The sequence below is a fragment of the Acomys russatus genome, chromosome 10, assembly GCF_903995435.1.
Source record: "Acomys russatus chromosome 10, mAcoRus1.1, whole genome shotgun sequence".
NCBI classification, from domain to species: Eukaryota; Metazoa; Chordata; class Mammalia; order Rodentia; family Muridae; genus Acomys; species Acomys russatus.
The window spans coordinates 44,760,234-44,788,190 of record NC_067146.1 but is presented as its reverse complement, the minus strand read 5'-3'; the positions used below and the strand labels follow the sequence as shown (position 1 = coordinate 44,788,190).

At 35.1% G+C, this 27,957-nt stretch overlaps 1 protein-coding gene across 1 annotated transcript in view; it reads right to left on the bottom strand.

Annotated features, from left to right (window-relative positions):
* The window catches only part of Pclo (piccolo presynaptic cytomatrix protein), a 328,544-nt gene that overhangs the window by 135,648 nt on the left and 164,939 nt on the right, over positions 1–27,957 (bottom strand). The window contains exon 7 of the mRNA XM_051152077.1: positions 57–2,244. Coding sequence (XP_051008034.1) covers positions 57–2,244 — 2,188 coding nt within the window. The remainder of the gene's footprint in view (positions 1–56; positions 2,245–27,957) is intronic.

The following is a 27,957-nucleotide window of genomic DNA, read 5'->3' as shown; positions in this document are numbered from 1 at the left end:
AGAAAGATAAGCGTCGGAGTTTTGATAATAACAGGGTAGTTTGAGGCCCCATTTACCTTCACTGTCAGACATAGCATGTTGGAAGTCATCCATGATGAATGCTATATCACGGTCATAACCCCGTGTCCGTGACTCTTCTCTCATGTGTTGCTGAACTTCAGGCAATGAGTGACTTGATCCAAACTGATCCCTCGTGTCTGCAGATATGGGGGGCAAAGGTCCAGCGGCAGCCCTGGCCATTCCCATTGGTTGGCCAACGGGACTTAGCGGACTTTCTTCTTCTGAATTCTGGGCCACAATTGGTATTCTTCCTCTGCTCTGGCTGATTGGCAAGCTGGTGGGCTTAGTTCTGGCTGAAGATGATGAATGGCCAAAGGAGACATCCAGAGCTTCGGCCTCTTGAGCTTTCAGTCTTAGTGATGAGCTGGAGGAATCCCTCTTAATTGATAAATCAAGCCCATAGACAGAGGAAGGCCGAGAGGATGGCCTGGACCTGCTCCCACTGCTATATGGCTTATCTGCTTCATCCTGGAGAGCTGACCGGATGGTGTTTCCTAATGTACCCAGTCCTGACCCAAGTGATGAGCCCATAAATTTCTGTTGATCTGTAATATTTTTCCTGAGGCCAAATGTGATATCATCTTGAAGAAGCCTTGCCCTAGAAGAAATACCACCTATAGATGAAGTGCTAGAACTCATGTAACTGGGATAATCAGGTTCCAGGTCTCTACTTTCTTGAATAGGGGAAAACTTTGACATTTTAGGGTCAATTAATGACTTCTTGTGCTTTGATTGCTTTTGGTAAAGTATCGCTGCCGGTAATTGTTTGGCTGCTTGCTTTTCAAGGGTGAGTCTACTGATGCTGTACTTTTCAGACTTGGGAAAGTGTCTATAGCTCGTGTCAGCATGGTAATAATGTGAAAGGCCAGCAAGGTGGTCCAGGCTCTCTGTGCCTCTACGGAATTCTTGCTTAATCTGATGTTTCAGAAGCTTTAACTCGTATGGATCTTCCATTGGGTCCTCCTCTGCTTTCACGTAGCTATGCAATCTGGAGGAAGTCTGCAAAGGCGCTAGGAAATCTGTCACTTCTTGAGACCTACGTGTCTCCGTGGTTCTAAGGAGACGATCTGTTTTGGACAGATCCTTTTCATGGAGACTAAATGCAGTGCTTAGTGCTGCTGTCCCTTTGGTAATCTCCCCAATGTCATCTATTAGGACATAATTCCTTGAGGTGTGGTGGTCAATATCTGCATAGAAAGAGTCTGCAGAGATGCTGGATATTGGACTGCTCGCCATGCTGCTTCTTTCCTCCAAACCAATTCTCAAGTCTAAGCTGTTGTACTTACTCCCAAGATGGGAGACAGCGTATGTGTTATCAGTAGAAACAGGAGCGATCATCAGGGGTTGGTTTCGAATCACTTCGTAGTTAGAAGTTATCTTGGGCTCCAAATACAATGTTGTTTGCCGAGGCTTCTGTTGTATCACCATCATCTGCGATGGTAATTGATAAGATGGTTGTGGGGTTGGAGTGGGTTGAGCTTGGGGTGTGAAGGACATTGTGGCCACAGCTTGGAACGTTGGTTGGGTCTGATATGGTGAAACTTGCTGATGGTACAGCGTCTGCTGTTGAAAGTGGGATTGTTGAGTATACGGGGTGGGTGCTTGTGTGGGAAGAGCGGGTGAGGAGTACTGGTATTGTGTGTAAGGACTTGTAGGGGGAACTAGTTGAGCTTCTGTTTGGGTTTGTGGTGGGATGAACTGGCTGAATTCAGTTTGCGGAGCCGTTCTTGGTCGCTCAATGCCATGTTGACTTTCTATTCGGCTTGGTCTGGTGCTACTGACCTCACTGTCAGACATGTAATCTCGGTCCTCTGCTACCCCCTGCAGGTAGGCACGCTCTCTCTTTTCTCTCTCCTTCAATAATGCTTCTTTTCTCCGGTTAATTCCCATCTCCAGATACCGTAGCTTGGCATCAATCTCCTTTTCTTCCTCATCAAGTTCTGCTTGCTTCTTTCTAAGCTTGGCAGACTCCCTTTCCACGAGGTCAAGCTCTCGGTCTATGTCCTGGAGAATCTTGGCTCGAGCCATGGTATTGGTTCTGCACATTCTTCTCCGGGAAGCAGTGCCCATTGTGCTGTAAGTTGACTGTGCTCCCGGGGATGCCTCCTCGGGGGGAGGATTTGGCAGTGTTCTCTTCACTTTTTTCTGGGTACCAGAGGCTGTCATGGTTTGAGAACCTTTAGTCTACAATCAAGTAGAGAAAATATAGTACCTTATTATCAAATGAGAAAATAGAGACCAAAGTTAAATACATAATTGACACTTGAATAATTGAGTTCACATACATTGCAGTGTCACAGCATAATAAAATAAAATTTTCACCCATATTTCAAAAGTTAATCACAAATTTTTCTTTGTAAATTAGTTGTTTATATCACAATGCTTGTAAACTTTGAGGGAAGCACTGAACTTAGTAAAAACTCTTATTTATATGAGCTTACATTTTAGTTTTGCTCTTGGAAGAACTTTGCACACCCACTTTCAATTCAAGTTAATAAAAACAAGATTATTTACTTAATCTATTCTCATTGTAACTGTATTATTACCATCTTTTGAAATGGAGTATCCAATTTCTTTTTGCAAATTTTTGTCAAACTTGTTTGCTTTACATTGTACCTATTTTGGCATTTCCAATATTTCCATGATTAATTGGATTTACACTGTCTTTAAATTTTGGAGTTTTTTGTTTGGTTGGATGATTTTGGGGTGGCATTGCTCATTTGTTTCAAGACAGGGCTTCTCTTTGTAGCCTTAGCTGTTTTGGACTAGTTCTGTTGACCAGGCTGGCCTCAAACTCATAACAATCCACGAGCCTCTGCCTCCCAGTTTTGGTATTCTACAGCAACTCTACGTTCTTCTGAGTGTTTTTATGAACTTTGTAAGAGTGACAATAATTTGCTGCAATAAAAGTTTATTGGAGCCAATTTCAATGAGGTAAAGCAATAGCTGATAACTCATGAACTATTTTTTTGTCGTATTAATTTGTCATAAATTTGCCTTCTAAAGACAGAAGCCTTGAGGTTCAAAAAGCCAGAATAGGCAGGAAAATGAACAATCATTGTATAGTTCTAATCCACTGATGCTCTCAAAGCTCTCTGTGTACCAGTAGCATACACAAGTTGGAGCTTAGACTCCATTCTCATCCACATCCTACAGAAGATTCTCTTTTCCTTTCTCTTCAGCAGTCCAAAGGCATCATTCCTCCTTACCCTAGAGTATCAAGCATATATAACACAAACAGATGGTGCATGCCTCCATGAGATTTGGAAGTAAAATTTCAGTTCCTTATTATTTATAATTATAACAGTGATAAATTAGTCCATACTAGGTCACCCTTGTCTAAGTTCTGTGCTTTTGTTGCTTTCAAACATCATTTCCTTATATACTCCTTTCATGTTTCTGACATGCTCTCCTATATAGATTTTGTGAGATATGGATAAGGCACATTTCCCAAGCAGCTGTTGCACACATTCCAGATATATTTATATTCAATATATTTTTAAAATTAAGTTATTGAGGAATGTCTCACTGACCTATACAACTGGTCCTGAATGTGGAGACTTGCCAAGGTTTTAGCCAGTTTGAGGTAGGGTGTGCAATGAATGAATTTGTCTCTTGGACCAAAGTATATGGTAATTTGTGTGATTTTTTTGAAAGATTTATTTTATTTTATGTGCATATTTGAGTGCTTATATGTATGTGTACTATATATGCCTGGTGCTCACAGGGTCCAGAAGTGATTACCAGAGCTTTCACAACTGAAATTGTTTTCTAAATTGTAAAGATATTCTGATCCCTTACTAAATGATAAGAGGCCGTCTCTATAAAAGTATACCTTTGTAGCACAGGATTTTGACATGATCTTCTAATTGGGTATTCAAAACTTTTTGTGGTTAAAATGTTACTGACAATGAAAACAGTGAAACAAACTATACATTAAAGTATGTGTTGAGTATGTTTTAACTTTGTAGGCACCTATTAACTATTCAACACACACACACACACAAAAAAAAAAAAAAAAAAAAAAAGAAAGAAAGAAAGAAGAAAGACCAAGATGGAGATAACTGTCACAACCAAGAAAAAGAAAACTAACATTTAATTTCTAGACTTAGAATTCTAACAAGAAAATGTTATAAAAAAATTAGTAAATCAAGATATCTTTCAATAAAGTACACTTATTAATTAATTAATAACTGTCAGGGCAATACTCATTCTTTTATATATTGGAATATTCAGATTTAAGTTGTATTTTAAGAAGCTTCATGAAGACTTTGAAAATATATATATATATATTCATCCAAGATAGGTAACAATTGAGTCAAATGTTCTGATTCCAGGATGGTATGTCAGATATGTGAGACAGTGTGAGACCAAAATAGGAAAAAAACACCTTGCAGGTTAAAAGTTCTATTTGCAGTTAAGAATGTATTTCTGGTTGTCCTGTTTGTTTGACCATCTGCACTAGATGTGCTTAGTCTATATGGGCGTGGGAGATACATGAGCAGGAAATATGTCAAGATTTATGTTGGCTACTGATTGGATCTGATGACACTATGGTGAATTGTAGGTTTCATACTTTTAAGCCTCAGCAAAGTGTGACTCACAGCTCTCTTCTGGGAATGCAGAGATAGCCCTGGTCAGAACCCATGCACCTGATCAGTATTTAATTAAAGTTTGACTCATATTTGGATTTAAATTATGATAATGTTATGGCAATTCTTGACAGTTAGGATTAACAATGCCAAGGGTCTTGATCTAGGAAAAGATTGAATCACATTGAAGGTTTTACCGTCAAACAAAGAATAACAAATATTTTTTTCTGAACACTTTTTCTTACATACTAGTTTTAGACTACTGAATTGGAGTCATAGTTTCTGCCTCGTAGCTAGACATTAGTAATGGATCAGTCAGTATTGGTTTGCTTTTCATTTCTTAAACAAAAGATGGGATTATCTCCCCTGAATATAACTACTGTCACTGTACAACTCAGACAGAACTAATGTTACTTCCAAATAAAAGTCTGATAATGACTTCTTAAGCTTTTCCCCACTGTTATAGTTTTTTGAGAACAATGTGGTCATTGATTATATTTAAATTGTTGGGAGAACAAAATATAAGTCATATAGAAAAGTCACAGTGAGAATGAAAAGGGGAGGTCATCTTCAAAAATAGAAAATGCTCACGACACAAGTGAAAGACCTGTGTGACAAGAACTTCAAGTCTTTGAAGAAAGAAATTAAAAAAGATAACAGAAGTTGGAATGATGTCCCATGCTCCTCGATCTGTAGGGTTAACATAGTAAAAATGATTACCTTGACAAAAGCAATCTACAGAGTCAAGAAAATACCCATTAAAAATTTATACAATTCTTTACATATATATGTATGTATGTATGTATGTATATGTATGTACATATGTATAACATAAAAAAAAAATAAGTACAAAAGAAACTACAGGGTAGAGAAGGATTGCTGTGAAAAGCACTTGCCATGAAAGCATCAGGATCTGAATTTGATCTCCAAGAAACAACATAAAAAAGTGGGTCTTGGTTGCAAGTATTGACCCAAAACTAAAGTTTTATTTTCAGTTTTTGAAAGAAACGATAACAGATACTGAAAATTCAGGGTCTAAATAAATGGATGGATTTTAAGCAGGTAAATATTTTTCTTTGTGGAGTGAAATGTATAAAAATCTAAATTTTCAGGGAAGTAACAAGGGCCATCTGGCATCATTATCAGATGGTAATGCATCAGCACCCATGAGTACAATCAGATCCAGTGGCTACCTCAAGCAAGTATGGAGAGAAAATCTGGAAAATAAACACATGTATGGGAGCTTACAAAAAAATCTTTGAAAACCATATATATGTATTGATATCGCACAGCATCCATGTTATTCTCTTCCAGACAGTGAAGGCAACCCTGCCTGTTACATCAGGGTCAAATTATCCAGAAGCATATAAAATACAGGGGCAAACCATCAAAGTGTGAGTCTTCAGTCACTGGCTCTGCCTGGTGATATAGTCCACTGGGTAGTAATCAGTATGGCTTTGTCTAAGAAAAAACTGTGACATCCCAATTTAACTTCCTGCAGTGATAATGCAGCTGTCAGAGCATAGAATACAAAGGCAATAGATATCATCTAGCACTGCATCAGCAGAACATTTAATGTCTTTCTACAATGGTCACAAAACTTGTTTTGGCTATAGGAATGAAGAATAGTAATGTTACCTAATGCATATGCATACAGATCATGGCTATTCATGGTCTGGCATACATAAATACACACACACACACACAAATATATATATATATATATATATATATATATATATATATATATATATAGAGAGAGAGAGAGAGAGAGAACATACACATATATAATTAGCCAATATAGTTCTTATCCTTGTTAGTAATCTATTGGAACCAGATGTTTCTCTGCACTGGCTGACTGCTTTATACCTTGGAGGATGCTTATGTATACTTGTGGTCTTTATCTACCAAATAATATATAAAAATAATGTCAAGAATTTTCAATCAACTCGTGGAGAGCAAGCAGTCTGTAGATAGTACTCAAAGATGCTAGGAAATGTTTTCAGGGAGAGATTATTGTTCTCTTATGATTAAGTCTGTCTCCTAATGTGAAGAAGGATACTCTTTGTATGTCTCTCATTCTGCTTAAGTCTGAGTGGGAAAACACATTTCATAAAACAAAACAAAACAAAACAAGCAAACAATAACATGTTCTTGGAATGGTACCTTGCAAAGACACTGAATGTACAGAAAAAAGAAAAATATTAAAAATGGCAAGGTAAAAGACCAAATAACATACTATGGAAAATCTATCAGAATCACACCCAAATTTTCAGCAGATACCATACAGCCAGAAAGGGCTAGGGAGATGTTTTGCAAACCCTGAGAGACCACAGATGCCAGTCCAGACTACTTACTAGGCCCAGCAAAACTTTCAATAACCATCGATGGAGAAAACAAAATATTCCATGGTAAAAACAAATTTAAAGAGAACCTATCCACAAATCCAGTCCTACAATAGATACTAGAATGGAAACTCCAACCAAAGGAGGGTAAGGACACCTGGCAAAACACAGAAAATACATAATGTCACTTTAGTAAAACAAAAATTAGACAAGAACACAAACACACTTCAACAACAAACATCAAAATAAAAGGATCTAACAGCCATTGTTCATTGAACTCTTTCAACATCAGTGGTCTCAACTCTCTAGTAAAGAGACGGAGACTAACAGAATGAATATTTAAACAGGACCCAACTTTCTGCTGCATTGAAGAAACAAAACTCAGCCACAAAGATAGACATTACATGAAAGTAAAGGGCTGGAAGAAGGTCTTCCAACAATATGGACACAAGAAGCAATCTGGAGTAATCATTCTAATATCTAATAAAATATACTTTCAACCAGAATTAATCAAAAGAGATGAGGAAGGACACTTCATACTCACCAAAGGAAAACTCAACCATGATGACATCACAATTCAGAACATCTATGCCCCAAATACATGGGGCCCACATTTGTAAAAGAAACTTTAATAAAGCTTAAACCACCCATCAATACCCACACATTAATAGTTGGAGACTTTAACAGCTTCCTCTCACCAAAGTATAGGTCAACAAAACAGAAGCTATACTGAAAAATAATGACACTAATAGATGTCATGAATCAAATGGACCTAACTGATATCTATAGAACTTTTTACTCAAACACAAAAGATTTTTGCCTTCTCAGCACCTTAAGGAAACTTCTCCAAAATGCACCATATAGTAGGTCACAAAGCAAGCCTCAACAGATATGAGAAGATTGAAATAATACCTTATATCTATCTTATCAGATCATCATGGACTAAACCTGGATATCAGCAACAACAGAAATAACAAAATGCCTACATACACTTGGGAACTGAACAAACCTCTACTCAAGAATAACTGTTGGAGAGGAAATAAAGAAATTAGGGACTTCCTAAAACTCAATGAAAATGAGGGTACAACATACCTAAATTTATGGGACACAGAAAGCAGTGATAAGGGGAAAGTTCACAGCACTAAGTGCCTTTATAAAGAGATTATAAAGAAACTGCTCATACAAACAACTAATGCCACATCTGGAAACACTAGGAAAAAAAGAAGCAGACACACCCAAGAGGAGTAGACAGCTGGAAATAATCAAACTCAGGGCTGATATCAATAAATTAGAAACAAATAATACAATTCAAAGAATCAACAATGCCAAGAGGTGGTTTTTTTTTTTTTTTTTTTTTTTTTTTTTTTTTTTTTTTTGAAAAAAATCAACAAGATAGACACATCCTTAGCCAAACTAAAAGGCAGAGAGACATAATACAAAAAAAAATTCTGGTGCCTCACATTTGACCATGTCCCCTGGAGGGGGAGACCTGGTGGCACTCAGAGGAAGGACAGCAAGTAGCCAAGAAGAGACTTGATACCCTATGAGAATATATAGGGGGACGTAATCCCCCTCAGGAACAGTCATAGGGGAGGGGAATAATGGGAAAATGGGGGAGGGGGGAGGAATGGGAGGATACAAGGGATGGGATAAACATTGAGATGTAACAAGAATAAATTAATTAAAAAAAAAAAGAAGAGGAAAAAAAAAACCAGATATGAAAAAGGAGACATAAAAACAGACACCAAGGAAATTAAAAAAAATCATTAGGTATTACTTTAAGAGCATATATGCCACAAAAGTTGAAAATCTAAATGAAATGGATAATTTTCTGGATAAATTCCACTTATCAAAGTTAAAGCAAGAGGAGGTAAACAAATCAAATAATCCTATATCTCTTGCAGAAATAGAAGCAGTCATCCAAAGTCTTCCATCCCAAAAAAGCCCAGGGCCAGATTTAAAAAGAGGTATAAAGCTAAACAGAGAATTATTACCAGAGGAACATCGAATGGCAGAAAAACACCTAAAGAAATGAAAATCCAAAAGAATCTGAGATTCCACCTTACACCTACCAGAATTGCTAAGATCAAATTTTGAAGTGACAACACATCCTGGCAAGGATATAGAGAAAGGGGAACACTCCTTCATTGCTGGTGAGAGTGTAAACATTTGCAACCACTTTGGAAATCAATCGGTGCTTTCTCAGAAAATTGGGAATAGTGCTACCTCAAGACCTAGCCATATCACTGTTGGGTAAATATCCAAAGATGCTCCATCATATACAAGTATATTTGCTCAACTGTGTTTATAGCATCTTTATTTGTAATAGCCAGAATCAAAACCAACCAAGATGTCCCTCTAAGGAAGAATGGATAAAGAAATTGTGGTACATTTACACAATGGAATACTACTCAGCTAATAAAAATGAGGAAATAGTAAAATTTGCAGGCAAATGGATGGACCTTGAATCAGTCGTCCTGAGTGAGGTAACCTACACCCAGAAGCAAGCATGGTATATCCTCATGAACAAGTAAACATCAGCCCAACATAAGTCTTCTCTGAGAGATTCCACCCAGTCAGAGAGATGCAGGGACTTGCTCATGGATTATAGGTGAGAGTAGTATGGATGAATGTGGGGACTAAGGGACCCAAAGGGTTCAAGAGCTTCACGAGGAGATCACCAAAACTGGTAGCACTGGACCTAGGGGGCCTGTACAAACCCTTGCACCAAGCAGGGACAATGCATGCAGTAACCTAGACCCGCTGTTCAGATCTAGCCATTGGACAGCTCATTCTCCACAGTTATGGGGAGAGCAGCAACTGCCTCTGACATGAACTCGGTGCCCCTGATTGATCAGTTCCCCATGGTGGGGAGGTCTGGTAGCACTCAGCGGAAGGGGAAATAGACTATCTAGATGAGACCTGATAGGCTGTGGCAATATGATGGGAGAGCAGGTCCCCTTCTGTCAGTGGTTTAGGAGAGGGGAATATGACAGAAGAGGGAGGGAGAGTGGCAACAGGGAGATACAAGAGATGGGATAACAACTGGAATGTAATATCTATAAATCATAATAAATTAAAATAAATAATCATTAGTCAGAAAGAAAGTATAAATGTGTAAGTATTTTGTCTCCTCCAAATAATATAATTCTATAAAGCATAAACCTGGCTTAGCATGTTCATTTAGCTTTGAGAAATTAACTTAGGAAATGATGACGAAGTTGTAGGTAAGCAGAAGGAAATAGAGAGAAGAAAATACAAGTGATATTTCTACCCAGATAAACCCAGTGTGAGCAGAATGAAATCTAAAAAGCCAAAAGAAAAACCAAGACTGTTTTCCTCTCTCCATACCTGTCCCTCCATAGCAAGACTTATCAGTTTTGAGGCAAAATAGCAGTTTAGTATAGAAACAATCAAGAGTGTGTCCTCTACAGTATGCCTGAAGTTAAGTGTTCACTGAAAGCCTTTATCCTCATCACCATCCTTCACTCCCACAGGTTTAATGGAAAAGAAATGTTAAATCATTCTACTCCCAGAAAACATGCTTTAAACACTGTTGTGCATTTCAAATCCATTATATATTACAAAAGGGTACAATGCCTTGAATATATGAAATTATGTTGTCAAATCTTTTCAACTACAACGCTACAGATCGTATGAGTAACTGTTTCCATAATCAAAATTTTAGAAAAATCAGTGCTAAGATGGTGGTAATATTTTCTTTTTTTTTTTTTTTTTATTAATTTTATTCTTGTTACATCTCAATGTTTATCCCATCCCTTGTATCCTCCCATTCCTCCCCCCCCCCATTTTCCCATTATTCCCCTCCCCTATGACTGTTCCTGAGGGGGATTACCTCCCCCTATATATTCTCATAGGGTATCAAGTCTCTTCTTGGCTACCTGCTGTCCAATTGTGGAAAAAATCAGATTTTTAATAATGAAATCTTGAATTTTCACTACTCTCAGGGAGAGTTTACTCTTTCTGAATGGAACTGAACTGTTCGTTGGATACTTTAATTGTAAGAGTCTAGGGACAGTATTAAAGTAGATTAATAATAATGAATGTAATAACAATAATAATAATAATAATAATAATAATAATAATAATAATAATAATAATGTTTTAGAAGCTAAATTACAGCGTCCTGGTAGTAAAAGATTAAAAACAAAGTAATATAACACACTTTAGAGTCTCATGAGGAGTTATTTATGTTTCTAATAAACTAATCACGAACTCAGTATTTCATCAGTCATCTTTACACTTTCCCTTAATGCACCTTGTGTCCCAGTTTGTTTTGTTTTCTTGCTGAAAGTCATTGCTCTTGGGCTGAGCAGCCAAGCAGAAAACGAGTTTCTACCTCACTGGACAGAGTATTAGAGATGCCAGTCTGCGAGACACTTATTGCTTTATATTTTCTGGAAAGTCCTGAAGAGATTAATTTCTTCTTTTTACAAATCTTTAAAAGTATTTTAGAAAGAGCTCTTAGAAGTTTTGCTAAGGTGATGCATTTGTGTACATTATGTTTCTACCTTTGCTCCCTCTCTTCCATCTTCCCTTCCTTCCTATTGATTCAAACATCTTTATCATAATGAAGAAAACAATACATATGCTATTTCTGAGGCTTTTTGTGCAGTTCAACAGCCACATTAAGTTTCTTTTTTTCTCTCTATCTCAAGCGCTTTGTTCTATTATCATAGCCAAAAGCAGGGTTCCATGGAAACTCTGATATTCCATAACAGAATGGAATATCAGAATGGTATTTCATTTTAGTGGAATAAATTAGTAAAATTTGGAATTTAGCAGAATGTTTCAGTAGATCATCTTGACCAATGACAAAACCTTTAATAAAATAAGAACAATGTACATATTGGATATTTTTATATGTCACTTTAAAAAAGCAACAAAATGGTATTAAGTTGTTATATACAATCCTCAAGATTAATTCTTTACTGTATATAAAATAACAACGTATCTTTGTATCAATGTATTAGCTATCTCTTTACGGAAAAGAGTGTTTACATTGTCTAGAGTTATCTTTGCACAAGCTTCTGCTTTCAAATTAAAGGAAGTTTTGTTTATCTAGTGTCTTATAACTTCATAACTGGACGAGAATGGCTTTCTAGAAGGCTTTGCTACTTTAGGCCATCTGTAAAAGGACAATTATCAATATGTCAATCATTTTTCTAATTCTACAAATTTATCTACTCGTGGTTACATGCCAACAAAATTATTTTGCCAGGATGACATTTTCTGCCACACACTTACTGTCTTCCTGTTCTTCTCTTTGCTGTGATAAAATATGTAGACAAAAGCAAAGCCTGGAGATTTGGTTTGTAATGGCTTAGAATTTACCAGCATACTCTGTGGGTGGGTGGCAGTCAAACCATCAGGTGCTTGAAGCTTCCCAAAGGTATGCTTTTGGGATGACTTTTGGTGATTCTAGACTGACTGTCAAGCTGAAAATTATCATTAACCATCACATTCACCCACCCATTTGTTTAATTCTCCCTCCTTACCACATTCTCTCAAATCTTACTTAGTAAAAATCCTTTCCTCTTAACTACCTATTATGCAATTGACTATACCTTTAAACACATCAATTACTAGAACCAGATTATACCAATAACAAATGACAGAGATGACCCTCAGTCTATGTTTGTTTAACACTGTTATTCAAGTACAATGTGATTTATGTAAAATTCAAATTGTAAAAGAAGAAAATAACTTATAGCACAAATATAAACATGAGGATATAGGATAAATAATATTTATGTGGTCAAATATGAGGCACCAGAGTACGTGTGAAAGTCAGACCCCACTCTCCACTCAACTGTGGAGAATGTCCTGTCCATTGGCTAGATCTGGGTAGGGGTTTGAAGTTTATGGTGCCTCATATTTGACCACGTCCCCTGGATGGGGAGACCTGGTAGCACTCAGGGGAAGGATAGCAGGCTACCAAGAAGAGACTTGATACCCTATGAGCATATAAAGGGGACGTCCCCCTCAGTCACAGTCATAGGGGAGGGAAGTAAGGGGAAAATGGGAGAAAGGGAGGAATGGGAGGACACAAGGGATGGGATAACCATTGAGATGTAATATGAATAAATTAATAAAATAAAATTTAAAAAAGAAATAGAAAGATAAATGTTCTTGATGTACAACAAACAAACAAATAATATTTATGTGTTAAGACAATATGTCCACATAGGGTACTACAAAATAACACAAAATACATTTTATACTATATTGTCATTCTTATATATTTCCATCATGTTGGGTTTTAAACATCTTGTATCTATGATCAAGTTCACACCATATGCTATGACTTGTGTCATGATTGTTAATGTGTGAAAGCCTTACTCCTTAGTTTTTGCCAATAGAGAGATAGTGTGAAACTTACTGCGGTGAGGTTAGTGAGAAGTACTTTGGGCAATAGGGCACATATTACTGAAAGGGACTGTGGGACTGCAACCTCTCTAGTTTCTTGTCTGTTCCTGTTATCTCTTCCTTAGGTATGTATTCCTCACCAAACAGACTAACTCAATGTCATGCCCTTGAAATTCCACACACAATATATGAACAAACCTCTTTTCTTCATAAAAGAGAGACAAATGAATTTTAATAAATAGAAATGCAGAGAAAACTAAATAATATACCATATTTGTAACTAGTATTTTCAGACCCAGGTTTAAGAAGTGAAGATGTTTATGCCTAAATACAAAGCCTTAGTTTATGTGATATAAATACTAAAATAAAAATGGAGGTCAATCTAAATGTATGGTTCAAAGATTTTTTTAAGTCAATTAAGGTTCAGTCTTATTCAACTAAAATTTATTTATCTCTCTTTAAACAGGCCTTATGTGAAAAGGGTAGTTACTTCAATGAGTAGTCTACCATGACTCTCAGGATAGACAGAATAAGTGTATATTGGTTTGGCTAGGAATATTTATCATTTATAATATTGTTATTGAATAATATATACAGGCTTTATTTATCTTTTAAACATTGTTAAATGATGGTGTTAAAAATACAAACTACAAGCTCATTATACTTCTTACATTTACTCTAAATATATTATAAATAAAATGATATTTTGAAAATTAAATTTTCTGCCAATACACACCAAAGAGATTAATTTAGTTAGTAAAATTTATAATATATTTTTTAATGATACAAGGTTTTTGGTGCATGGGGTTGTTTTTCGTTTCCTTTGCTTGCTTGCTTCCTATTGCTTATTTGTTTGTTTATACAAGGTCACATGTGGCACTAACTTTCTATATAGGCAAGGTTGGCTTAGAACTCTTGATTGTTCTGACTCTTTCTCTCAAGAACATACAGCACCAAGCCCAATGTGATCAAGGCCAATTTGAAAACTCAAAACAGAAAATTAGAAAATTTATGTTAATCACTTGAGAAACTAGATAAGGAAAGAGAAAGAATATGGGTAAATTAATATAGTTAAAATGACGCACAATCAAGGAATCATAATGTCACCACTTAAGCATGCCAACCCTGTGTCAGTATCAGAAGGAGGCAGATCAGAGGTGTCAGTTTTCTCAGAAACTTCTCAGTTTACTGAGAGTAGTTATACTAGACAGAAAATCAAAAAAAAGGGGAAAAAAAAAAAACCAAAAACAAAACTGGAGGATACAGTTCCCTCTCAGCTTGCTATTAAGACAGGCTGGATTGTGGTTTGGAGGTTACCGTTTTGAAAAGAGTATTCTCTAAAGAGGCACAGGGAAGATAAAATTCTATGTTTTGAGAGCAGAGAACAGGAAATTATCAAAGATATAAAAATGCCTAGAGCAATTTGACAAAATTTTATATAATATCAGTTAACTAGGAAGTACACATTGTTTCAAGAGTAATAACTAAATTTTATACCAAAACTATATAAAAGCATACTGTGTATTGAGTGTTACTAATAGCTCAGTATGTAACATCTGATTAAATCTCAAACAGAACATTATAGTTAGGAAGTATTTTTAACTGTAGGTTTCAGATATTTGTAACTTTAGTGATTTATACAACCTGGTCCAGATTATACCAATTAAAATGACAGAGATGACCTTCATCAGTCTGTGTTTGTTTAACACTGTTGCTCAAGTACAATGTGATTGATGTACAATTCAAATTTTAGAAGAAGAAAGTAATTTGCACTACAAATGTAAACATCAGGATGTATGATAAATAATATTTATGTATTATGAAAATATGTCCACATATGATACTAAAAATAACACAAAATAAATTTTATACTGAGTGGTTAAGAGAAAGTCAATCCTAACTATAAAAGGAAAGTATTAAAATGTAACCATTAATGTTTTTAAATTTCAAATTTCTTTGTAAACTGACATATATCTTTTCAGCTTTCCATTTTATTCTCAAAGCATAATGTATATCTCCTAAATTTCAGGAGGTAGGCTCAAAGAAATTACTCTTAATGAATGTACTGGAATCATAAAAGTCTAAAATAAAGTGAATAAATATTTGGGATTGAAGAATTAAAGTTATTATTCTGTCCAACTGTCTGATAAGTATTTCCTACATCTTTACTTGATGCCGTGTTCTGTGATTATATAAAAATGAATGGCTCTTGTTTCTTGAAGGTTATGTAGCTTAAAAAAGGCTTGAAATGTTTCACTATAGACTATGATTTAACATAACCAATTTTAGAAGAAAAGCTTATACTTTGTTCTCAGAGAATGTAAAATAACAAATTTATATCTCAGATTGATTGACACACATATTGCAATTGAGAGGCATCTTGTGAAGTAGTCCCAGCCAAGCACTCACAGGAAATCCAAGGTATATAAGGGAAAGAGTGTTTGGAAGCAAAATCCATGGACAAAGGCATGGGTGTGTGGATACATATGTGTCCTGGGACCTACAGTACTGACCACAGAATGCTCACGCATGTATAGAAAGGTGGGAAGCAATCAGACAAAGTTTAGATTGAATCATGTAAACAAGAAGAATCACTGAAGATTCTATGTATAGAAATGATACAGTAATATGTATTTCAGAGAATATCTTTGGAAAAATCACTATTATGAATAATATATTAAAGACGAAATTTAACAAAAATATTGATTGAAAATGAATTTCCAGGTTAGTGGTATGAGGGAAATCATCATCATCATCTCAAACAACAACAACAAAACATTCAGTTCACTACAAATTGGCAACTAACACTCAAATGGCTTAAGTTTAGTGCATAGACTCTGAATATTGTGGTAAATAGTTTCTTACCTGAAATTTCCTAACTTTAGTTTCTGTTCAACCTAGAACCCTTCCTAAAACTAGGTCTTGGCCTATGTACTTTCTCCCTCACCTAAAGCTTTAAGGATCTTCACAAATATTTTTGTTCCTTTTACCATTTCACTGATGGAATTTTAACATAACTGTCTTTTAAATGTTTTCACTTATATAATTCTTAAAGCGTGCTCTCTGAGCAGACAGACATTATGCTAGGTTCTTATGGCAGAACATATGTCAGAACCAGAAACCATATGGAACTTTTATTTATGACACAGTAGAAATATAAGGAGGCCTGACTAAAAAAATAAGGGATGAATATTGAAGCATTCTATATTGAAAAGCAAACAAACAAGAAATATTGTTTCCATGCATAGAAAATGATGCCAATCCAATAGTATTTGGTTTTAGGCTTTGGCCAATCACTTTTCTTAGTTCCCAAAGTGTTTGTTATTTTTAACACTTCTATTTTGATAATATTTCTGACATTTTCAGATATTTTATTAAAATTAACATGGTTATACAAATGCCTATTACTGCTATGCATATATAGGAACTAAGAGTCCAGTAGACTAACTAGAGTTGAAGTCTACAAAGCAGGATATTGGGATGGTATGTGATAGGTCTTGAAAGCCAGGAAGCTTCCTGTTATTCATTCATATTGCTTACTTATAAGTTCAGTGTACCCACAGTGGATAATACAGAAGAGGACTGACTGGAGTCCTATCACTTACACAGGAAAAACATTCTACTTGAAGTGCAGAATGATGGAAATGCAAGTAAGACAGGAAAAGAGGCCATAATACATCAAATGGTCCAGAATCAAAAGATAATTTTCTTTTACAAGAGTGGCAGTAGGTCATTAGATGTAGAACATATGTGATGTTAATAATTTAAAGTTTACCTTATTGTGTTACTTACATTGACTTATTTCAATTTATAATAATCTTTTGGCATAAATTTGATTACCTTCACTGTATACATGAGAAAAATCAGGTAGAGAAAGGATTATTAACTTCCTCATGTTCCCAGTGCTTGAATATAACAGATTTTAATCAAGGAAATGAAGAATCATAAAGTAAACCATTCCTGGAGTTGTGGTATTAGGTGGAACACACAAACGGTCTGTAGTTATCTATTGCCTTGCAATAATACAATGTAGAGACTAAAAGAAACACTATTTGATTTGAATTCATTCATGGTAGTTTAGTTTTTGTTGTTGTTATTGTTGGTTTTTTGTTTGTTTGTTTTGTTTTTTATTTTCTACAACAAGGCAAATGCTATTGTGATGATACACGGCATAGGAGTGCAGAGTCAGTCGAGCTATGTGCAGGGTATTTCAGTGAACTAGATCATGGGCATCCCTGAACAACAAAAAGGAGCCAATACATAAGTGAGAAAGGAGTCAATGAAAAAGCATGTTTACATGTGAGAAGCACACATGACTTCTGAGACAGATAAATTTCATGTGATTTAAGCTCCAAAAACAATTGAGAGAATGGAAGGCCAACCTGTCTGGAAGTAGTGATCACTTTAAGATGACAAAGAAATAGAGTCTCTAGTGTTAGATTATCCTCACAGATGCAAAATTCATCAATCATACTTCAAGACTTGATTGTAAGATGGCAATTTTCTAGGGAAAGTTGGAATCCTGAGCAAGTATAATGTTTAGTGAGGCAGACTGGATTGCCTTGTTAATGCATGGGCACATATGGAAAGATAGGAGCACTTGTGTGTTTTTAATGTTGTATTATAAACCTTTACTTTATTTTAAAACTTTCATGCTATATATTTTGTTCAGGTTTGTTCCCTCCTCTAAATCCTCTCGGGTACAACCCTCCACCAACCAAACTTCATTTACTTACAAGCAATCAAACAAACAAAATAAAACTCCAATAAATCAACCAAACATCATCAAAAGCACGTTTTTAAAAAAAAAACATCGAGTCTTGTTGTATGGACAAACTACTCTTTTTTAATTTAAATTTATTTTAAAAAATTTATTCAATTCATAGTTTCGTCTTACAATTAACCTTAGCTGTTTAGGAGTTAAGATGGCTTTTGGTCTAGATAGGTGTTTAAGTTGACAGAAATGAGATATGATAGATAATGATTCTCATTCAGAGTTTTAGAATCACCAAAATAGGAAATATGTTTTCTACAAGGTTGCCAAATACAATTAGCCAAAATACCATGAATGTAACATTCTTATAATCCCTGATTGTTTTGTGGTTCCTCTTGCTGTATGTAATTTTTAATTTATGTGTAGTAATATAAATATATATGCCAAAATAAGATGTTTTATTCAATTTACATCCTAATATTAGCCCCCTCCCTCATCTCTCCTGTTCCCAGTCTCTCTCCGTCTTCCCTCATACCCCTTCCTAGACCTCAGAGACAGAGAGCCCTTTTTCCTTATCAATTGACCTCAGCCTACCAAGTCTCATCAGAACTAACTGCATCCTCTTCCTCTGTGACCTGGTAAAGAACCCAGAACAAGGGCATACAGATCAGAAAGAAAGATGTCAAAATATCGATATTTGTTGATTATATACTAGTATACATAAGTGACTAAAAAAATTCTACCAGGAACTCATACAGCTGACGAACACCTTCAGCAAAGTGGCTGGAAAAAAAAATAACTAAAAACAAACCAACAAACAGTAGCATTCCTGTATGGGCTGAGAAAGAAATTAGGGAAACAAGACCCTTCACAATAGCCACAGAAATATAAAGTATCTTGGTGTAACATTGACCAAGCAAGTGAAAGACTTGTATTAAAACAAACAAACAAACAAACAACAAACAAAACAAAACTTCAAGTCTCTGAAAAAAGAAATTGAAAAATACCAGAAAGTGGAAAGATCTCCAATGCTCATGAATCAGTAGGGTTAACATAGTGAAAATGGCCATTGCTTTTGGTAAAAGCAATCTACAGATTCAATGCAATTTCCATCAAAATACCAACACATTTCTTTACAGACCTTGAAAGAACAATTCACAACTTCATATGGAAAAACAAACAAACAAAAAACCAGAATAGCTATGACAATCCAGCATAATAAAAGATGTTCAAGAGGTATCTCCATCCCTGATCTCAAACTGTAGAGTCACAGTAATAAAAACAGCACGGTACTGGCATAAGAAACCTACTGGTAGATCACTGGAATTGAATTAAAGACCCAGAAATAAATTCACACCCTACAGACACTTGATTTTGACAAAGGAGCCAAAACCATACAATGGAAAAAAAAGATAGATTCTTCAACAAATGTTTCTGGCTTAGAAAAAATAGAAATAGACCCATATTTATCACCCTGCAAAAATCTCAAGTCCAAGTGTATTAAAGACCTTAACATAAAACCACAGTTAAATCTATTGGAAGAGAAGGTGGGGAAGAGCCTTGAGCTCACTGGCAAAGGAGACAACTTACTGAACAGAACACCAATAGCTCAGGCTTTAAGATCAACAATTAATAAATGGGACCTCATGAAACTGAAAAGCTTCTGTAAGGCAAAGTACATTGTCAACAGAACAAAATGACAGCCTACAGGCTGGGAAAAGATCTTCACCAACCCTACATCTAACAGGGCGCTTATAGTCAATATATATGAGAACTCAAGAAATTAAACACCAACAGACAAAATAATCCAATTAAAAATGGATACCGATGCTCATCATCTTCTTTGAGGTAGGCTGGGTATTGTTGGGAGTTAAACTGTCTCATTGTCAATGAATCCTTAAAATAATAAAGTTGTCTTTAAATGCCATATTCTTTATGTCTCTGAGGTTTTTAAAAAGACTTTTTCTAACTATTTTACCTTATTTTTCTATAGAATCATATCTCTCTGTTACACTGAGGATGTATATCCTTGTGATAAAAAATAGACTAGTAATGGATGTGTCTATGATTTGATGAACTAACAATTAGCTTGTATAACTTACTTATCCTAAACAGCCTGCAATAGCACTTTCAAAATACTGGAAGTAAACCTTGTATTATAGTTGAGTTGTATGGGTACAATACTGCATATTAAGAGTAGAAATATATATAATGCATGTGAAGAATAATCTTAAACTTGAATTCTATGTATCTAATTTATCTAAAATTAAACTTATTGGGCTAAATAGATGTTATAAGTTGATAATGATGAGATATGACAGATATTGATTTACATTCAGAATTTTAGATGCACCAAGTTAGGAAAGATGTTTTCTTCAAGGCTGCCAAACTACCTGCAAGGCAATAATGATGGGAAAAGTACCACTCACGTTGACAGACATCAAGAGCTGTCCAACTGGATTTAAGGTCTACTTAACATTGGGCAGAAAGCAGGGAGTCTTATGATAGAGTGGGGATGTAGAAGGACTTGGAGGGGACATGAGCTCCTCAAGAAGACTAAGAAAGCCAATAACTCTGGTCCTTGGGTGGGACAGTGGAGACTGATGAACCAAACAAGGACCATACATATAGAGGACCAATGCCCCCTGCTCAGATGTAGCAAATAGTCAACTCAGTCTCCATAGGGGTCTAGGAGAGGTGAATAGGGCAGAAAATGTAGGGTGGTTGGGAACAGGAAGGTAAGAGTGAGGGGATTACAATAGAGATATAATATAAATAAATTGTAATAAAAATAAATTAATTTAAAAAATAATCAGTTTAGAGATAGTGTCAGAATACATTGGAGAAGGCAGGTCATCTAAGGCTTTCTAATGCTTTCCTTCTTTTTCACAAAGTAAAAAACTCCTAAGGTATTACTTTTTAAAAAGTAGCTATTGTGATACTTGCCGGTCTGAGGGTTGGGGCAAAAGCACGAGCATGACACCCCAAGTTTCACCCCTCGGTCCCACACATTATCACTCTTATTGTATGTTAAGGTTTTATTTGAAACCTTAATTCTTTCCTCTATTAAAATTGTGTCGAGGTTTTTGTTTTGTTTTGTTTTATTTTTTTACTTTTGAATTTAGAGTTTCAGAGAAATGTTTCAAAAGCACCTCAGTTTGGCCACTCTCTGGAAGGACAGGGATTCAAGGAACCAGCTTGCTCTGGGGAAAAAAATCAAGACTTAGGTCATCTTCCCATTTCCTGGCCTGGTTCCAGACCCCATCACAGCCTTCCCTAGGAAGATGGCTGAGTTCATGGCTTCTTGATGTTTGAGAAAGGCCAAGGTTATTTCCACACTTATAAAGATATTCCTGATGTAAGTAAACACTCCTCTACGACCAGAAAATTCTGATGTATTTTAAACGTTGACATTGTATCATTGATCCTCAACATATGTTCAAGCATAGCACAGTGCTTTGTGCAAGAAGTGTGTTTCAGAAGGCTAAGTTCTCAGAACTGCATCAGATTAAGCTGATTTCTGTATGTTGTCCTTTTTAAATGAGTGAACTCATCTTTAGAAACTTGAGAACCAGCTTCTTTTCAGACTTGCAAATGTTAATAGTAAACATTTTGTGTGGAGGCAGCTTATCCTGAAGAAATAAAAATAATTTCCTGAGATCAACACTTGGGAGTTTTCTCCCAGTACCCATTTAAAATAACTACATACATTTACCTTACTTCCCAATTAACTGATAATGTTTCAGGCTACCTATTATGTTAGCTGTCTTTATCCACTAATATTAAAATTATGACTTTTATAAACTATTATTATTACATTATCTGATTAAAAACGGGTCAAACTCATGAATAATTTCTCCAAAGGAGAAAAAGCAAACAAAGATTATGAAACATTTGAACTAATGTTCACCATCATTAATTAGTACAATAATCAAAACCACAATTTTATACTGGTTCACACCTAGTAGGACGGCTACTCTTCTAATTAAAGGAGAGCAAGTGTGGAGGAACAGATAGATGAGTGGAAATGACTGTGTATTGCTGAGAGAAATGTGAGTTTTAAGTGCTATGGAAAATTTTGATAATTTCTCAAAAAGTGAAAGTTCAAATTTCTTGGTAGTGGGTAGCAGCACCAGCATCACAGGTTTCCCTTGGTAAAACACATTCTGAGCTGAGGTGTGTAGCTCGGTAGTTGAAACATTGCCTTGTATAGCAAGGCTATGGGCCTGATTCCCAGCACTGGGAAAAGAAGGGCCCCACCTATTATGAGTATATATTTATGTGTACAATAATCATCTTTACCAGTCATAGCTTCAAAATGGCTGTAATTATTTGTACAATAGAATATAAAAAATCCTACCTAGGTTGAATTGACTCTTAACTATTTTAAGTACTTACAGTGCTAAGGATATTGCACAAATGTTTCTCCTCATGAGTGATTATGCTTGATATGATTTAGGGAAGTTTATCTAACTTTAGGAATTCTTATCTATTCCACTACATATTTTACATGATTAATGGCAAGTGGATAAAAAAAAAAACCCAATTCTTCCATTTTTATAAAGTTTACAAACGTAGCCACCAGCAGGTTCTGTTTCAGTTCAATTTAGGACTACCATTGTTTCATCTGCATGCAATTAAACAAAGGCACTAAATTTACTTTTGTGTTCTACAGCCCAGCATTCAGTCACTGAAGAATATATCACAGTTTGAGTGAGAATTTACTGGAATGAAATGGTATTTTCCTATGACCTTAAAGCAATGAAGCACCCTCTCCCATTTTAATCTCATGACTAGGGAATCTTACTGGGTAGAGGAGCCCACCTGAGCTCATTCTTTTCTTCTTAGAAACACATATCTGGGGTTTTGCTGTTTTCAACATGCGGAAGTTTAAGAGTTGTGGCTTTGGAAATTACATAAACCACTGTGAGGCAATGTTTGCACACACAAAATAAGACCTGTAATCTCTAAAGTCCTGTGAAGATTTGGAATAGAAGAATATATCAAGAAACAATAGGGAAATTATTAATTTCCTTTAAATACCACAATTTCCCTGTGGTCCCAGCTTCCAGGGGAAAGAAGTGGGAAGATTCCCAGGTGACCACACTCAGTAGTCAGTGAGTCTCAGGCCAACAGCATGGACTGACTGTTCCTGGCAATGGAAACCAAATCAAACCCTTCGCTCTTTAAGTTGCAGACTGTTATTCCATTCTCAATTATAACCAATTTTACTTTTACAGGTTCCTGCTCACTTGGAGATTCTGAATACAATTTATTGATATCTAATGTCACTTTCTTCAATGTAAAATAATATTATATGCAACCTGACTATATTCAGTTTTTGAAAATGAATTCCCCTTTGTGTGGGAACTCTGAAGAGAATATTAAACTAACAAAAATTCTAAGAATTAAAATGAGAACTTATATTTAGCCATAAATGCAAATAAGAAAATTGAAAAGTGTCTCCTAATTTTTTCCAGCAAGCATTCTTTTATACCCAGGCGTGTTAACTGCAGCATGGCCTGCCAATGATTTAGTGAGCTTGAGAACAAATCACTCTCCACAGAGGGCAGTCACAGCCAATGCAATGTTTGCATGAAATATCTACCGACTGTCACCTTCATCAGAAGAAAATGAATTCTCTTTTATAGACAATAAAATGTCATTCATTCCTGATGGTTTTTATGAACATAGAGAATTGGATCTGTGGCTGCTGTCATGTTTCCCAAGCATCAGGTCATTAGCAATATGAAGAATGACAGAGTCACTGAATATCAAAAACTTTGAGCACTGTGTTAAGATTTTTAAAAATGACCCTGAATGTGAGTGAGAAAGACATTCTGTGTTCAGGTTATGATTGCTAACCACAAAGTCTTAGGAATCTCCACCATCTGATGTTTCTGTCTCACCAATTCCTCCTTGTCCTAGAACATAACCTTGAAACAACACTAAAGTAAATGTGATGTAGGTTTTTGTTTGAATACTGTCATTCATCTTGTGTATATGAATGTGTATGGATCCACGCCTCCCACAGCGGACACGTGGAGGCCAGATGACAGTGTGTGAGGACTGGCTGTCTCCTTCAGTCATATGTGCCTGCAAGCTCCCTTAGTCCACACGCCATCTCACTAGCTCCAAGAGTTCTTTTTGTTATCGATATATGTTTGAAATGATGAAGTAATTCTTTGTGATAAATGTAAATGATATCAAATAGTGCCTCTAAAACTTAAATCCTACTGTGGAGTCATTAGTGCTGGACCATATTTCATATATTTTATTGACCATTGGTTCTTTATGCGACAGTGCTATTCACAGTTGATTGGGAGTTGTACATTTAATTCAATTAGTGTCAAGAAGCGTTCCATAGGGTTTTTAGAAGATAAAATTCACAAGCCTTTAAAATCCCCCTTTTTGTGTTATTCAAATTCTTAAATTTTCCTACAATTCTCAATTCTATGTAGAAATAGAAATGAGCACTTCGATGGTTTTTCAATACATAATCCATGAATATGAGTCTATTGTGCATTTCTTTAACTGTTTATAAGCAAGTCATTACTGCCATAAATGAAAAGCCAGTTGAGTTTTCAATAAAGATGACTTTCCTGAATACACTATTGGAATGATTTTTGTAAGAACATTTTTGGGCCTAATATCTATATCACCCTTAAGAAAACTTGTATATTGTTTTCAGGTGCAAAGGAAAAGTAAATTATCACACCGAGCTGTTTAGGAACTACTAACAACTTCACACTATCAATTAGCACATGAAGCAGTGTATTCAGGCCAAGGCTCAATGGAATAAATAGCTATACAAACAGCCTCTCTGCATAAAGAATAAATCCTACAATTAGCACTGAGTGTAGCTAGAAAAATCTAACTAAACCAACAATGGTGATATGCCTAGCCCTGTCAAGTACAAACTCAGTTCCTAGCAGAAATAAAATGGAATTTTGATCCGACCTCAAAAGAGTGATTTAGCTATGTGGATAAAATAAATAAGAAGATTTTCCATTTCTTCAAGTAACAAATAATAAATAGCCATTCAATTTGGAGAAAAGGGAATAACAAATGTAATAACTTTCAGCTTCAAATCTACCTGTATTGTACTGGGTTAAGATCTTATTTGACACCACATATAGGTAAATGTGACATTCATTTTCCGCACCAAATCAATTCTTCAATTATGGGGCTATAATAGGGATTAATAGTTTATTATACTATTTTCAAGAATTTGCCTTGCTTGGTGGCACACACCTTTAATTTCAGCACTTTGGACACAGAGGCAGGTGGAGCTCTGTGAACCTGAGGCCAGCCTGGTTTACTTAATGCGTTCCTGAACAGCCAGGCCTACACAGTAAGACTATTATTTTTACCAACTGTTTTACTTTCAGTCTTTTAGAACTTGTGCTAAGTATGAAATTAAAATAAGTAAATGTCTTTCTGTTATTATTTATATTTGGGCTGACCTACTTTTGCTTATTTACCCAATTCCTTTAAGATTCTGTTCAGCCTATAAACTTATTCTCATTGTTCCTTGGCTCAGACTTTGTTTATATGCCCTGACACAAAGCATCATAAAAAGGCCTTTTGAACATTAACAAAACTGTACAATAGTAAAATTTATTTTGGGTATGTGTATGGATTCAAAGGACATCCACCTGGATTTCAGAAAATTCATCTTGAAAGTAGTAAATAAAATTAATTTAGTACCTACACAAATTAAGTGATTTGTATATTTGAACTATGCAACAGCATGTAAAACATACAAAGTCATATAAGGAATATGTGTGAATATTCTCTATATGTATGTATTCTAAAACAACATATACCTGATATACATGCATATTGTGATATTGAATGTGGCAACAATGTATCTTCAGTGAAACACATGATTCTTTAACTATAACTTATGTCTTGAAATATATCCTCAGTTTCCCCCAAATATTTTATTACAATCAGTTTTAATTGCTATTTTATTTTTTAAATAATAGCTAATGCTATTTATCTGTCAGTGTGAATAATGGGTGGGTTTTAGAAGTATAAATAGATACATAAACATGTGCATTTGTTTGTGTGTGAGTTTTAGAGAAAGTATATTTGAGAGAATGTGTGTGTGTGCGTGTGTGTGTGTCTGTGTGTGTGTGTCTGTGTGCATGTGTAATTTTGTTGTGGATGATTATCAGCCTCACAACTGTTCAGACACAAAATAGCATGAGTTGTTAATAAAATTATATTATAAAATACTTATGTTAAGTAATGCTATACATTGGTAAATTACACAAATTGTATTCAGATCTCAGTTGTGACAAAGCCTGTCATGTTTGTTATAATGGTGTGTGAAATAGTCATCCTAAATTTCAGCAGAGGGTTTTTACGGATTAACAGGAACATGAATCTGTTCTTAGAAGCATGCTAACTTCTACAGTTTGACATATGAATTTCTGGAATAGAATAAAAATGGCCTTTCCTTTAGTATTCTGAGATTTGTTTTGAATTAATCCTTAAATATTGATCATGATAAATTACAATATTTCTTAAAATGTATATTCATATTTATGCATTTGTCTTATTTGATTTTATCATTAGACTTGATAGTACTTTGTCAATTATTAATGCCTTTATTTTACTGCTATAATTTGAAAAACACCAATAATCTGTTCTCTATTTTAATTTTAATATGTTTGGACTTTACAACATAAGATTTAATCCCAGCAAATATGTGACCAATATAAAAATGAAGAAATATAGGACCTTAAAAAGATGATGTTTGTAGTATTTACTGTCCTACTTTAATATGTGAGTAAATATTGTTACATAGCATCACTATAAAACATGATTTCATCAAAAAAATTTTTTTGCTTTTAACTGCTTTCTATTTTTATTTTCTAATTCATATAGGCAGGATTTTCACCCCTTTGGAGGCTGCTTCTGATTTTTCTCACACTGCTGTCCTTTCATAGTATTGAATTCCAGGAATTTTCTTTCTTTTTTTTTTTTCCTTTTTTTTAAATTAATTTATTCTTGTTACATCTCAATGTTTATCCCATCCCTTGTATCCTCCCATTCTTCCCTCCCTCCCATTTTCCTATTATTCCTCTCCCCTATGACTGTTCCTGAGGGGGATTACCTCCCCCTGTATAATAGATTGATTTTATCTTGCATTTTCTTAAAAGGTGGCATAGTAACCCTTATTAGAATTTTTTCTTCAAGTCCTGTTTAGCCATTACTTCTTGAATCTTTATACTTTGGAAGAATAAAAAAATTAAGTGAAAATAAAATTTCTCAATTTTTGCTATGGAAATTACCTTTAGAAATAGACATTGAAGGGTTCCAAAAGTTTGAAAAAATAGCTATCAAAGCAGCAGTCAGTGAAACAATGTATATTTTTGTTAGATTTAACTCATGAATTGCACTTGTGTTTCTAAAGGAAAAGGCCATGAAGGGTGGCAACATGATCAACAGCAGACTACTCGATGCCAAGGCTATGAGGAATAATTAATTTTTGTTTTTTTTTTTCTGAAATGCATCATCTTTTTTTATGGAGAAGTCATTAAAGATTCACTTTTCTTCAAGAAACGAATCTTTGATTGAATTCAGATTTCTAAGCAGAGGCAAATTCTTAGAATGTACATTTTTTTTTTTTTTTTTTTTTGTAGTGGCTAATATCACCTCTCCTCACATGCTGAAGTGGTGTTCCTTTTTGAAGTTATGGATTGCCCGAGTTAGTGATGCAAGTCCGTTTTACTTTGGAAGAGAAAGAACACAGGCAACATGGTTTGTTTCCTCTGATTTATAAAATCCTCATGGACCTGATGCTACAGTTAAGCCACAAAAACATTTTAAAAAACTAGATTGA